The sequence below is a fragment of the Hypanus sabinus genome, chromosome 21 (genome assembly GCF_030144855.1).
Source record: "Hypanus sabinus isolate sHypSab1 chromosome 21, sHypSab1.hap1, whole genome shotgun sequence".
Lineage (NCBI taxonomy): Eukaryota > Metazoa > Chordata > Chondrichthyes > Myliobatiformes > Dasyatidae > Hypanus > Hypanus sabinus.
Genome location: NC_082726.1, coordinates 36,291,853 through 36,305,699, shown reverse-complemented (window position 1 = coordinate 36,305,699; position 13,847 = coordinate 36,291,853). Strand labels below are relative to the sequence as shown.

The 13,847-nt window shown below is 39.5% G+C and overlaps 2 protein-coding genes across 3 annotated transcripts in view; one reads left to right on the top strand and one right to left on the bottom strand.

Moving 5' to 3' along the window:
* Positions 1 to 13,847, bottom strand: part of cuedc2 (CUE domain containing 2) — a 58,435-nt gene that overhangs the window by 13,496 nt on the left and 31,092 nt on the right. For both annotated transcript variants that reach the window (XM_059946337.1, XM_059946336.1), the window contains exon 5: positions 7,847 to 7,977. In XM_059946337.1, coding sequence (XP_059802320.1) covers positions 7,847 to 7,977 — 131 coding nt within the window. The remainder of the gene's footprint in view (positions 1 to 7,846; positions 7,978 to 13,847) is intronic.
* LOC132378953 (general transcription factor II-I repeat domain-containing protein 2-like) lies at positions 3,295 to 11,872 on the top strand. The gene is made up of 2 exons (XM_059946338.1): positions 3,295 to 3,459; positions 10,149 to 11,872. Exon 2 carries the CDS (start codon positions 10,311 to 10,313, stop codon positions 10,911 to 10,913), a length of 603 nt encoding a protein of 200 aa, XP_059802321.1. The 5' UTR covers positions 3,295 to 3,459; positions 10,149 to 10,310; the 3' UTR covers positions 10,914 to 11,872.

The following is a 13,847-nucleotide window of genomic DNA, read 5'->3' as shown; positions in this document are numbered from 1 at the left end:
GTGCCAAGGAATTGTTGAACTCTTAGAAATGACATCAATCACATGGCATTAAACTGAAACCAGGTCTAGTTGAGGTTTACATATAAAATACACAGGCTTTCCCAAGGGTTCCAGCTGAGGAGTCATTATATTAGAAACTAAAGAATATATTTTGGTCTAAGAACTAAGACAATGGCTTCGATTGTCTTCAAATTTAATTGGAGGAAATTTCTGTGCCAGGGCTGATTGTGCCAAACAGAACATAATTCACAATCTTACAGAAGCATTTTCCCATATGTGATTTGTATATATTTTCTCACGTTTAGTTACTATTCTGATGTTTTATAAATTTTATGTACAGAAATGATTCAAGCAAATAGCAAGGAATTTTGTTATATAGTTATAAAGTTGTGTTAACTGCCATATTCTAGATTATTAATTTACCTTAAACTATGGAAAGAAATTCACACAATTTTGATAATTCTTCAGAAAAAAAAGGACTTTATTGCAGTTCAATTAAAATTATGGGAAGTTATTTTCAATAGACTTCAATACACTCAGAGTATTGGTGGTGCCGGATGAGTAATTTCCCCAATTATTAGAATTCTAACACAATTAATTCACTAATGTTTCTTTTTGATACACTGGAATACTATTTCCAGTGGTGCCTGTGTTAAAATAGAGTGAGGAAAACCAGGCCTAAGATATGAAAATCAGCACAAGAATCAGCAGCCAGCGAAACATTTGTGAATTATCAGAATTTCTAATTTTCCTGGCAAAATTCATTTTAAAAACATGGAAACAAGAAACTAACACAAATCCCACATTTGTTTTCAGGGGGAGGCAGTACTAAAAACTATGTAATTTACAAACTGGGAGATTGTAAATTATAAACTGTCAAAAATCAGTTCTAGAACTGAACATTTTCCACTAAACCACACTTATGCTATATTTTTAGCTGATGAAAATGATAAAAGCTGCAGATACTGATAATCTGAAATAAAACCACAGAATACTAGAAACACACAAGCAACTACAGCTTTACAGATTTTCATTTGCCGCTGTATTCAATGGCACTTCTTTTTCCAAGAATGCCCACCCTGCCCTTTCTCCAAACTGATTTCTGTCCAACTTGTTTTCCTTGTTGACCCTTTGCTTAATCCTTCCACCCCATTCTCTCTACCACTTCAAACTTTACTCCCTTTCCCAGATGTGACAAACCAAGTTAAGCTTTGAGCATACAGAAAAACCGATCATTACATGGTTATTGTTGGCTGCTGACTGAGCTCATTTGCTACTGACACGTTTATTCCAACTTACTTCTGGAAGCCTTCCTTTTTTCCCCCTCCAAATCTTAAACATATGTAAAACTGCTGGCTTCCAACAGAGCAATGCTTTGAGTTTGTTAAGCTATGTGGTAGGTTCCTAAATTCAGGTTTATTTTGGGTAATCCATGGTTCTGAGTAGTATTCATGCCATTTCTCTATAGTTTGACATCAACCTGAACAGTTATGTACATGCACTTAACACAAAATGCTCAAGCTTCATTTTAAATCCCGCCAAGACCCCATTCCTACCATCTTCACATCTTATAAATTTCTGAGATCTACAAGAGCATCCAACTCTGGCTGTTCCACTTACAGAATAAAGAAGTCAGTGGCAGCCTTATATGAAAGAAGCAGGCTAAAGTTTAAAAATTTGGCATCTGCAAGGGGACATGGGCTAGCACAATTGGCAGAAGTGTGAAGTGGCATATTTAGGCAGAAGGAATAAGGAGACACAATTTCGCATTAAAAGCTGTAATGAATCAGACTTTCAAAGTTGGGCAGATACTTGAAGAAAATTAAATTACATGACCACAAGGAAATGTGACTGAATTCCTTGCCAAGGAGTTGTGACAGTGGTAGTGTGCTGAAATACCCGCTTGCATGCTTCAGTTATTTTTTGATACCTTGCATTAAGCTTATTTTCCATTTCTCTGTTCCCAGTTCCATTCTTTAAAAGAGCCCTTGCATCTTTGACCAAGCATTTGATCGAGTAATTTAAATCTCCTCATGTGACTTAGTCAAATGTTTCATCGCTGTCCTCCAAAACAACCAAAGAAACTTTATTGCAAGTTAAGAACACTATAAAAATACAGCCTACTGCTTTTCCTCCATTATTTAACACCATCATTCCTACAGTCCTGATCGAAAAGGTACAGAACCTAGGCCTCTGTACTTTCTTCTACAACTGGATCCTTGACTTCCTAACCAGAAGACCACAATCTGTGTGGATTGGAAACAACATTTCCACCTCACTAACAATCAACACTGGCTCACCTCAAGGGATGTGCTCTGCTCTGCTCTCTCTATATCCAGGATTGTGGGGCTAGGCATAGCTTGAATGTCATCTATAAATTTGCTGATGATACAACCATTGTTGGCAGAATTTCAGGTTGTGACAAAAGGGCGTACAGAGGCAATATACCAGTTACTTGAGTGGTGTTGCAGCAACAACCTTGCACTCAATGTCAGCAAGACCAAAGAGCTGATTGTGGACTTCAGAAAGGGGAAAACGAAGAACAGAAACCAATCCTCACAGAGGGATCAGAAGTGGAGAGAGTGAGCAAATTTCAAATTCCTGACCTAACCTGGACCAGGTTGCAACATTTTGATATAGCTGTAAAGGCAAGACAGTAGCTATACTTCATTAGGAGTTTCAGGAGATTTGATTTTACTCAAAAACTTCTACAAATGTACCATGGAGAGAATTCTTACTAGCAGCATCACCATCTGGTATGATGGCGGGGAGGGGTGGGGTAGGGCTACTGCACAAGATCAAAGTTGCTAAAACCTGTAAAATTAGTCAGTTCCATCACAGGTACTAGCCTCCGTATTTTCCAAGACATGTTTTAGGAGCAGTGCCTTAGGAAGGCAGTGTATATCATTAAAGATCCCCATCACTCAGGACATGCCCTCTCACTGTTACCATCAGGAAGGAGGTTCAGAAGCCTGAAGGCACACACTCAGCAATTCAGGAACAGTCTCTTCCCCTCTGCCATCCGATTTCTGAATGGACATTGAACCCATGAACACTGCCTAACTACTTCATTGTTTGTTTTTTGCATTATTTATTTTAACAATTATTTTGTATATATATACTTACTGTAAATCAGTTTCCTTTCTCTATATTTATCACGTATTCCATTGTACTGCTGCTGTAAAGTTAATAAATTTCACGAAGTCTGCCAGTGATATTAAATCTGATTGATTCTGACATTATTCCATCAACAGGTGGAGCTATTGCACAATAAATTCAACTTGTGATGCACCATCAATAACTCTCAGAAACGGGAGGCAAACGATAGGCTTTTATTAGCAGCAAAACGGAGCACAGCATCTCGGAGACTGAGGGGGGAGCAGTGCCTCCAATCGCCTTTATACAGGGGTCTGTGGGAGGAGCCACAGGAGCAGTCAGCAGAGGGGCGTGTCCAGACAGGTATACATAGTTTACCACAACTTGTCACAGGGATGCATTCAAGAATATTTGATAGCATTTCCAATGCACAAGTGTAAAGATGAACGAAGTAATTGTTAGTCCAGATCTGATGCAGCATATAAAAAGCACACTAAGATTAAGATCTCAATATTTAATTTAGCTCAATAACTATAAATACATAAGGTAGTGTGTGTGTGTGTGTGTGTGTGTGTGTGTGTGTGTGTGTGTGTGTGTATGGCTGTGAGAGAGAGAGATTGATTATATGTATATTAAGTGATCCTAGGTACAGGAATGTCTGTACATAAAGTGACTGACAGTAAATGATAAAGTAATGGTGGTGGGTTAGAGGATGGGTTGTTGATCAGCCTTACTACTTGGGGAAAGCAATTGCTTTTGAGTCTGATGGTCCTAGCGTGGATGTTACTGTACATAGCCTCCTTTCTGATGGGAGTGGAGCAAACAGTCCATGAGCAGGGTGGATGAGATCCTTCATAACATTGCTGGCCTTTTCCTGGCATAACTATATGTCCTTAATGGAGGGTAGGCTCGTGCCAATGAAGTGTTGGGTAGTTTTGACTACCCATTGTAAAGCCTTCCTGTCCACCACAGTGCAGTTTTCCTGCCATGCAGTGATGCTTTCCATTGCGCATCTGTGGAAGGCTCTCAGCATTGATGTGAATAGTCTAGTTCTCTTCAGCTTCCTCAGAAAGTAGATGCATTCGTGAGCTTTCTTTATTATGTAGGAACATAGAGCCAAGGGATCATACATTTTTAAACTACCTCCTCTTTCCCTAGAAAAATTGGAGTACTTCTACAGCACTTAAATGTACACTTTGCTTTAAAAAACACTTTTCTCCTTCCTCCATCCAGTTCTATCAAAGCCCTCGTAAAGAATATATTGTCTACTCAGAATTACTGAGCAAAGACTTTGTTTTATGTTCTCACAAGGATTCTTCCAGCCAAACAGCTCATCTCTAATGCCCACATAGTTTATTAGGGCGTTAACAGTTACAGGGCCATTTTCTCAAAAGACTGTTTATTTGTTGGTTACAATATATAATTGAATTCTAGTATGTGACTAATTCTAAATCTTCTAGATCTAAGTGCTGCCTACAACACAATTGACAACACATTCCCCTCGATTACCTGGAGAACTGGGTTGGCCTCTCTGGTAGTGACCTTAATTGGTTTTGTTCATATATTTGAGAGAGAAAAAGCTTTTTGTCTGTCTTGAAGACAATGTATCTTTTGGTGTTGTTATGGGAAGCTGTCTTGGTCCCCTATTCTTCTCACACCTGCTCCCCTTAGGAGACATCATAAGAGAGCATAAACTTGATTTCCAGAGTCATGCAGATGACACACTATTAGGTACCTCAGTTGACCTTGATGACAATAACACCCTATCTTCTTTGATGACTAGTAAAGCTGCAATAAACAAATGGATAAGCAATAATTTCCTAAACTAAATGAAGGTAAAACTGAAATACTTTTGGCCTCAGGACCAACTGAAAGATAAACTTCTTGATAAACTTGGGAACTTGGCTCCCCTTTTAAAATTGGAAGCAACGAGCCTGGCCTTTAATCCTTGAATTTTAAATCCCACATAAAGAAAGTGAACAGAGCAGTATTTCTACACTTAAGAAATACTGCAAAGGTATCTTCATTCCTGTCACAGAATGATGCTGATAAACTAATTCATACCTTTATATCGAACAGACTAGAGATTACTGTAATGTACTTTTTACAAAGCAATCTATTGATAATTTTCAATTCCATCCTAACACTGCTGCTAGACCTTTACGTAAAACCAGGATGAGGGAACGTATCACTCCCATCCTAGTTACTCTGCATTGGTTTCTTATATCTTTTAGAACTGATTTTAAAATTTGCTTACTTGTTTGTAAAGATCTTAATGGGTTGGGACCAGAGTATATTACAGAATCATTTTTGTTTTATAATCCTGCTTGAGCTCAGGTCCTCTGCCAGTCTCTTAAATTTAAACAATCTCCCTCAAAAGATAATTGGCAGGTCAACTGTTTTGAATTACGATCCTAAATTGTGGAATTCAATACCTAAAGCTATAAGGGATGCAGATTCTGTTGACACTTTTATACATTGGCTCAAAACCTGTTTACTTAACCTGACTTTTAACTAACATCTTTTTGTCTTTTAGCTTCATGTTTATTTTTTTTATATTTTCACATTTGTACTTTTATCCCATTATAAAGCACTTTGAACAACATCAGCTGCGTGAAAAGTGCTCTATAAGTTTATGAATATTACCATAATAATTTTTTATTAAAATTTTTGTAGTCACAGATAGTGTGACTGCACTCAGTATCTTTCTCAGGGCTGGGAAATCAGGAATTGGAAGGCACAGGTTTAAGGTGATAGGAAAGAGACTGAACTAGAACTTGAGAAGCAATTTTTTAAAATTATATGGAACAAGCTGCCAGTGGAAGTGGTTGAGGCAGGGACAAGAGCAACTTTTAAACGACATTTGGACTGCTACATTGATAGGAAAAGTGTAGAAGGTTATGGGCCAAACGTTAGGAAATGGGACTAGCTAAGTTGGACATCTTGGTCAACAAGGAGCAGTTGGGTTGAAGGACCTATTACTATGCAGTAAGATCAGGATTACCTAATAAGTTCCACTGGATTTTATTCTTCAAATTCTGACATTAATAAGAGAGTCAGCTCCATCTGATTTAATGTTCCCCCCACCCAACTCAGCATTATGGGATGAAGCACTTGTTGGAAGTCTGCACTTGTTGTCTACCCTTGAGAAAGTGCTGAAATGTTTTAAAAACATTTAAAACTGAAATAAAAACACAAATGCTGGAAATAATTAGGAGGTCAGTCAGCATCTGTAGAATGAAAAACTGTTACCATTTCAATTCCATAGCCCTTCATTATGAGTTCTAATGAAGGGTCCTGGTCCTGAAACATTAACTGTTTGTCTTTTTACAGGCGCTGCACGAGCTGTTCATTGTTCCCAGCAATTTTTGCTATTAATAATTTAGAGGTGGCAGAAAGCTGCAGTTTTTCAATAAAAGGTGGGGTCTTCCATACTTCTAACCCTGAAATGGTGAAGAAGTGCAACATTCCCAAGCAAGATGGTCGGATGGTGAAGCAACTATTGGCAGTGTTGCCATGCACCAGCTGAGTAACTCCTATGCATTCTGTGCACAGTGCAAGCAGAGAGCAACAATGGCAAGGAGACTCATGGAGGGTGTTCTGAACTGGTTCATCTGGAAGAGGTTAGCACAAAATGTTGGAACTATACTCATCCAGGGCAAGTCCTTACCGTCCTGTCCTGTATTTAATAAAAAGAAAGATCGGGAAGGCAGTAGAACTTTTATATGATCATGTGAATTAGGTTACTACTTATCCTTCAAGTATGTTATGTCAATCAATTAGAGAATGGCTCCTGTGATGGCAATCTTAGCTCCCACCTACTTTTCATAGCTTATTAAGAACCTATTCACCTCAAAAGAGCAGTGGAAGCAGAGAGATAAAAGATTCAACTCTTGGAGAAAAAGAAAATCACCTCATTTCTATTTTAAATTGGTTATCATTATTCTTAAAGTGTCCCTTATTTCTAACTTCTCTCAAAAGAGAAACTTCCTCTCCACGTCAAGACTACTCGAGAAATACAGTATGTTTCAATGAATTCGCCTCTCACTTAGACTGCTCAATCATTTCTCACAAAGCAACATACCATTTCACTTAACAGTCCATTAAACATAGCTAAATATTTGCAGATACTGAAAATCTGAAACAAAATCAAGAACCATACTCAGGAGGTTAAATAGCATTAAGAAGGACAGAAGCAGAATTGATACTTCAAGTTAAGGAGCCTTTATTGGGTTTGATTCTGCTGATGAAGAGTCCTTGATGGTTTCTCTCCCTGCTGATGCTGTGGATTAGATTCCTTAAGGTTGTCATAGCTGGGGAAGGTAGCGGGGATAAGCTCCCACTACCTATTAAATGCTCCCAATGACATGAGTCTCAAATAGCAACATCTTGCACTTCATATTGTACTGCTCTGGCTTGTGTATCATGTAAAAAGCTAGGATGCAATATCCATGGTCAACCCCGACCAATGGAGAACCTCTATCGAAGCTGCTTGACCCACTGAGTGGTTCCAGTGTATATCCTTTAATTAGTCCGGCAAACTTTCTCTGGATTGCTTTCAAAATATTTACATCCTTCCTTAAGCAAGGAACCCTATTGGACATAGCACCTCAGATATGGTCTCAACAAAGTGCTGTATGACTGAAGAATGAACTCCCTACTGTTGTATTCTTTGCCTTCTGCTCTCAGTACAGGAGATAAGGGCTTTGATCAATGGTCAGTGCCCATTATAATTTGAAGAATACTAAACCTTTGCAGTGGCTCCCACTCCTGGCATCAAACCACTTTCCAATTCTGTTGATGATTTCTGTTCCCAGTCACTTGATTGTTTGTTCAAAGAAGGTACAGTATCTTGCAAGCCTGCAGGAGGTGGAACATTTTCTGTAAATTTACAAAAAAAAAATGTTAGTCTCATTTCATTACCTTCCTGTATACGCAAGTCTCCACTGAATGTGTAAACCAAGAACTAATACCAATTATTCCTATATCCGTAATTACTTCTACAAGCTAAACTATCTTTAATACAAGGTCACAAACCATCAATCAATAACAAGCAAGGGCCAGAGAGCCAACTAATAGGATCATTCCAAAACATCAAGATGTAAACAAAAATAGCAGAATAATTAACTAAGCCTAAAGTGGATCTTATATTGAATTTCACTGGACTAGTATAGGAAATTGAGGATGAAGTTCAGAGTGTAGTGGATCACTGAAGGTAGACTGATCTGTCCTCCTCATTTTAAAGCATATTGCTAAGTTTGCTTGCCTCTGATAAAACATTCTCAAATCTGAAATGATAAACCTGTTTGTCCTGCCTGACCTGCTGATGTTATCACCACCGTCTTTAACTTTTATGTTGTAGAATCCACAGAACTTGTATATTGGAGATGGTTGCTTTTTGAGGATGGCTGGAAATGGGGAGCAGTAACAAATTTGGATTTGAAATGGGAATCTAATACAATATTAAATCACACATTATTACAGGTAACCAAATATAGTTTTGTGCAGAACAATACATCGAAAGGAACTTCATATAACGTACATCATTTAGTTTTGTGCAAGGTTCATTTGTTAGTTCTTCTGCCAGATAGGTTCAGATGAATGGTGAAGATCTCTTCGCAGTATCTGAAGAGGGCAAAATTTCCAATCCTGATCATACAGAGCACTCTGAACAGGTCTGGATGTCATACTATAAAAAGGATGTGGAATAGGCTACATTTAGGGGTAATGCTACTCCCAAACAGAGTACAGATTATGGTCAATACTGGAAGTCAAGTCTACTGCAATACTATAAAAGACAAACTGATTTTACATAAATTATTGGTCTGTAAACTTGTGTTCATTCACTGCACTGTTCTATGGAAATTACTCTTCATTTTATTAGGAAAGAATATTGTACCCACAATAGTTATTTTATTAGGCACCTCCAGTACCTAATAAAGTGGCCGCGAAATGAATGTCTGTGCTCTTCTGCTGCTGAAGCCCTTCCATTTCAAGGTTTGATGTGTTGTGTGCTCAGAGATGCTCTTCTACACAGCACTAATGTACCAATGGGAACTGGTAATGTTGTCTCCCAACTTCCCCTTTCTGAAGTTAATGATTAGCTGCTCAGTTTTGTTGACAGTGAGCGTGAGGTTGTTAATACAACACCATTCAAACAGGCATCCTGTCTCACTCCAGTATGCTGACTGTTTCTTCTGATTTGTCTTTATTCAGCTTTATAAGGTATTTTATTGTTTTTCCATCAATCTTTTCGTGTTCAATGATTCCGGCTGCAACACACTGTATTTTCCTCTAGGTCATTAACAGACTATAAATAGACAAGGCCCCAACACTGATTCTTGTGGCTCGCAACTAGTTACAGCTTGCCAGCCAGAAGATTAAACACTTTTGAAGTGTTATTATTGTTGTTAGCATTAGATATACAACAACCTACACTCTACAAAAAATATGCATTCGAGCAAAGCCAGCTTTTATTTTTAATAATGAGTATTCACTTCCAACCTTAGGATATCAAGGGTGAAAACTATTTCTAGAAAATGACATTGTCTGCTCTGCTGCTGGGTAGAGAGGATTAGGTTTCAGGTACTGACTCTGGTAGAGTGTTGCCATCAAGAAAAAAAAATCGACTCCCCCCACCCCCCATTCTGCTACAGTTGCAGGTATGGTGAGAGAGGAACTGGAGTGTTGTTGCCTTAGGACGGGGGTCGGCAACCTGCGGCTCCCGAGCCATTTGTGGCTCTTTCACCTCTGTGCTGCGGCTCCCTGTGGCTTTGGGAAATAATTGGTCAGTATTTAATTAAAATGTATTTTATGTTAGTTTGTTAGCTTTTGAAATGTAATTATGGTGATCTTGTACAACCTAAGTGTAGCGACACATTTCCTGCCACATCCGAAACGGCTCACAATTAGCCAGCATTCCGGCTAAGGGAGATAGCCTACGGGGGTTTGTGAGTACGCGTCTTTTGCAGCATCTGCGTCCATGGGGGCTGGGTTGAGGGAGGCTTAAAAGCAAGGCTGTTTAGTTCGAATAAAGCTATCTTTGACTGCAGTTTACTGACACCGCTACAACGTGTTTTTATCGCTGGCTGTCCAGACGGAAGGTGCTGAAACGCTTTGTCGCGTGTCTGGAAGAAGTGAAAACTTTCCTGGGCAGCAAAGGGCTCACCTTTCCTGAGCTGGAACAGCCAGAGTGGCTGGAAAAGCTACACTTCATGGTAGACATGACAGCGCACCTGAACACGCTGAACACAGCTCTTCAGGGGAAAGGACGTACAGCTCTACACATGTTGGAGGATGTTTTGGCATTCGAGCGCAAGTTGACAGTGCTTGCCAGAGATTTACAGAAAGGCACTTTGTCTCACTTCCCCAATTTGAGAGAGTTCAAACAAGGTCACGACATGATAATTTCGGAGTATTTACATTCTGCAATCATCGCAATGCAAACATCGTTTGGGAAACGCTTCTGTGAGTTCAGAGAGGAAAAAAACACATTATCCTTCCCGGTCACTCCCTTAAGCATCGATCCTTCCCTACTGAATACGACTGCATTGGCAGGTGTGAGTCAACCTGATCTTGAGATGGAACTGGCCGACATAGCCGACAAAGACATATGGGTGTCCAAGTTTAGACGCTTGACAGCAGACCTTGAAGATGTTGCCCGTCAGAAGGCCGTTCTTGCTCAGAAACACAAATGGAGTGATATTGAAAACCTCACAGATGACAGCTTGCGATCCTGTGTAAAGATGAAGGTGACATCATACAGCCCTGATGTGCAGACGCTGTGCGCTGAGGTCCAGGAGCAGAAATCCCATTAACCAAGTATGATAAATATTTTAATTGCCTATTATTTTACTTATATTCATATTTTTTCATTGTTCAGTGAAATAGTCCTTTCATTTTTCAGGATGACAGCTGGCTGACGTTATTTTTGGTTTGCTGCTGGCGGAAAATTTAAGTTCGGCGTTTTTCATAAATACAAGAAGGACTCAAATAGACATTGAATATTTTACTTAAAAGTAACTTTCAACCCAACGTCTTTTTTTCGGAGTTCAAAATGTTTTTGTTGCATGCAGAAATGTAATTTTGTTTTCTCTGCAGGAGTTCATCAATTTCATAAATGCAACACATTATAGTTTGTTTATACATAGCATAAAGGCAAAAAAAACGTTGTATGCAGTGTTATTTCATTTTAAATGTCAAACGGGTTTTGCGGCTCCCAGTGTTTTCTTTTCTGTGGGAAACGGGTCCAAGTGGCTCTTTCAGTGGTAAAGGTTGCTGACCCCTGCCTTAGGATGAGGTGAAACACTCTTTCCCTTAGATCTACCATAGACATATTGCAATCAAATTAGATCACTACATTAACACTGAATTCAGTACGTGGGGTAGTGGAGAGTGAGAAAGAAATAAGAGTTACTGCCCAGAAACAGGCCCTTCTGCCCATCCAGCTCATGCCAATCTGATCTTCAGCCTAGTCCTGGACCACATCCCTCCAAACCCTTCCCATTCATGTACCTATCCAAACTTCCCTTAAATGTTACAATAGAACCTGCACGTATCACTTCCACACTCGCACAACCCTCTGAGTGAAGTTTCCCATAAATATCTCACCTTTCACCCTAAACCAATTACCTCCAGTTCTAGTCTTACCAACCTGATGGGGAAAAGTCTGCATGCATTCACCCTATCTATCCTCCTCCATTTTGTATACTTCCATCAAATCTCCCTTCATTCTTCTTTGCTCTAGGGAACAAAGTACTAAGCTATTCAACCTTTCCCTATAATTCAGGTCCTGATGTCTTGGCAACATCCTTGTAAATTTTCTGTACTCTTACTAATACATCTTTCCTGTTTGGTAGGAGACCACAAACGCACACCATACTCCAAATTTGGCCTCACCAACATCTTATACAACTTCAAGAGAACATCCCAACTGCTGTGCTCATTACTTTGATTTATGAAGGCTAATGTGCCAAAAACTCTTTTTACAATCCTATCTACCTGTGATGCCACTTTCAAGGAATTTCTGTATTCCCAGGAACCACAGTTTTAAAGTATACACAGAACTCCACCATTCACTGTGCAAGTTCTAGCCTGGTTTGTCAAAGTGCACCACCTCACACATGTAGGCATTAAATTCAATCTGCCATTTCTCAGCCTATTTTTCTAGCTGGTTAAGATAACGCTACAAACTTTAATACCCTTCCTTGCTGTCCACTACACCCCCAACCTTGGTGTCATCCACGAATTTACTAATCCAGTTTACCACATTTTCATCTAAATCAGAGTTTCCAAACCCTTATTACACCATGGACCAATACCATCAATCAAGTTGGGAACCCCCAATCTAAATCAGTAATGAAGATGATAAACAACAACTGACCCTTCAGCACATGACATTGTCAAAAGCCTTACTAAAATCCATACAGACAATGCCCATTGCCTTTCCTTCATCAACTTTCTTGATTGTTTATACATGACTTACCATGCACTACTAGGTGAAGGAAAGGGACATAGAGAGTGAATGCAATAGACAGTAAAAGTTTTAAACAGAGGAAAAAACCCAACAGATAAATTATGCTGCCTCACATCAGAGAGAGGATATGGATGCGATGGGAGGTGAAGACCTCGACACAATAGTTATCACTAAAAGAGGTATTGCTGAGCAAACTTGTGAGCTGAAAGATAGACAAGTCCCTTAGTCCTGATGGAATGCATACCAGGGTACTGAAGGAAATGGCAGAGGTTATAGTTGAGGCTTTGGTGATAATTTACCAAAATTCTCTGGATTCTGGGCAGGTCCGGACGGATTGGAAGAAGGCGAATGTCACCTCACTATTCCAAAAAGGGTGTGGGCAAAAGGAAGATAACTATAGGTCAGTTAGTTTAACATTTGTAGTTGGGAAAATGCTTGAAGCTATCATTAAAGAAGAAATAGCGAGGCATCTGGAAAGAAATGGAAGCATCAGGCAGACGCAGCACAGGCAGGTCCTGTTTGACAAACTTACTGGAGTTCTTTAAGGATATAACAAGCGATAAAGAGGAATAGCTGGACGTTATTTACTTGAATTTCCAGAAGGATTTAATAAGGTGCCATATAAAGGACTTATTCATGAGATAAGGATGCATAGAGTTGGGGGTGATGTGTTAGCATGGATAGAAAATTGGTTAACAAATAGAAAGCAGAGTTGGGATACATGGGTGATTCTCTGGTTGGTAATCAGTGGTGAGCGGTGTGCTGCAGGGGTCGGTGCTGGGTCCACAACTGTTCACGATATACATTAACAACCAAGTGTGGTGTATCTAGTTTTGCTGATGATATTAAATTCAGTGGAAAGCAAATTGTGCTGAAGATAAAGAGGGTCTGCAGATGAATAAAGATAGGCTAAATGAGTGGGCAAGGGTCTGGCAGATGGAGTACAATGCTGGTAAATGCAAAGTCATCCACTTTGGAAAGAAAAATGGAAGAGTAGATTAGTCAAATGGTAAAAAAATTGCAGCATGATGCTGTACAGAAGGACTTGGGAGGGCTTGTGCGTGAATCACAAAATGCTGGCTTGCAGCTGCAGCAGGCTATCAAGAAGGCAAATGGAATGTTGGCCTTCATTGCTAGAGGGATTGAGTTTAAATGCAGGGAGGTTATGCTGCAGCTGTATAGGGTACTGGTGAGGCTCCTTACTTGAGGAAGGATATACCGGCTTTAGAGGTGGTGCAAAGGAGCTTCACCAGGTTGATTTCAGAGATGAGGGGGT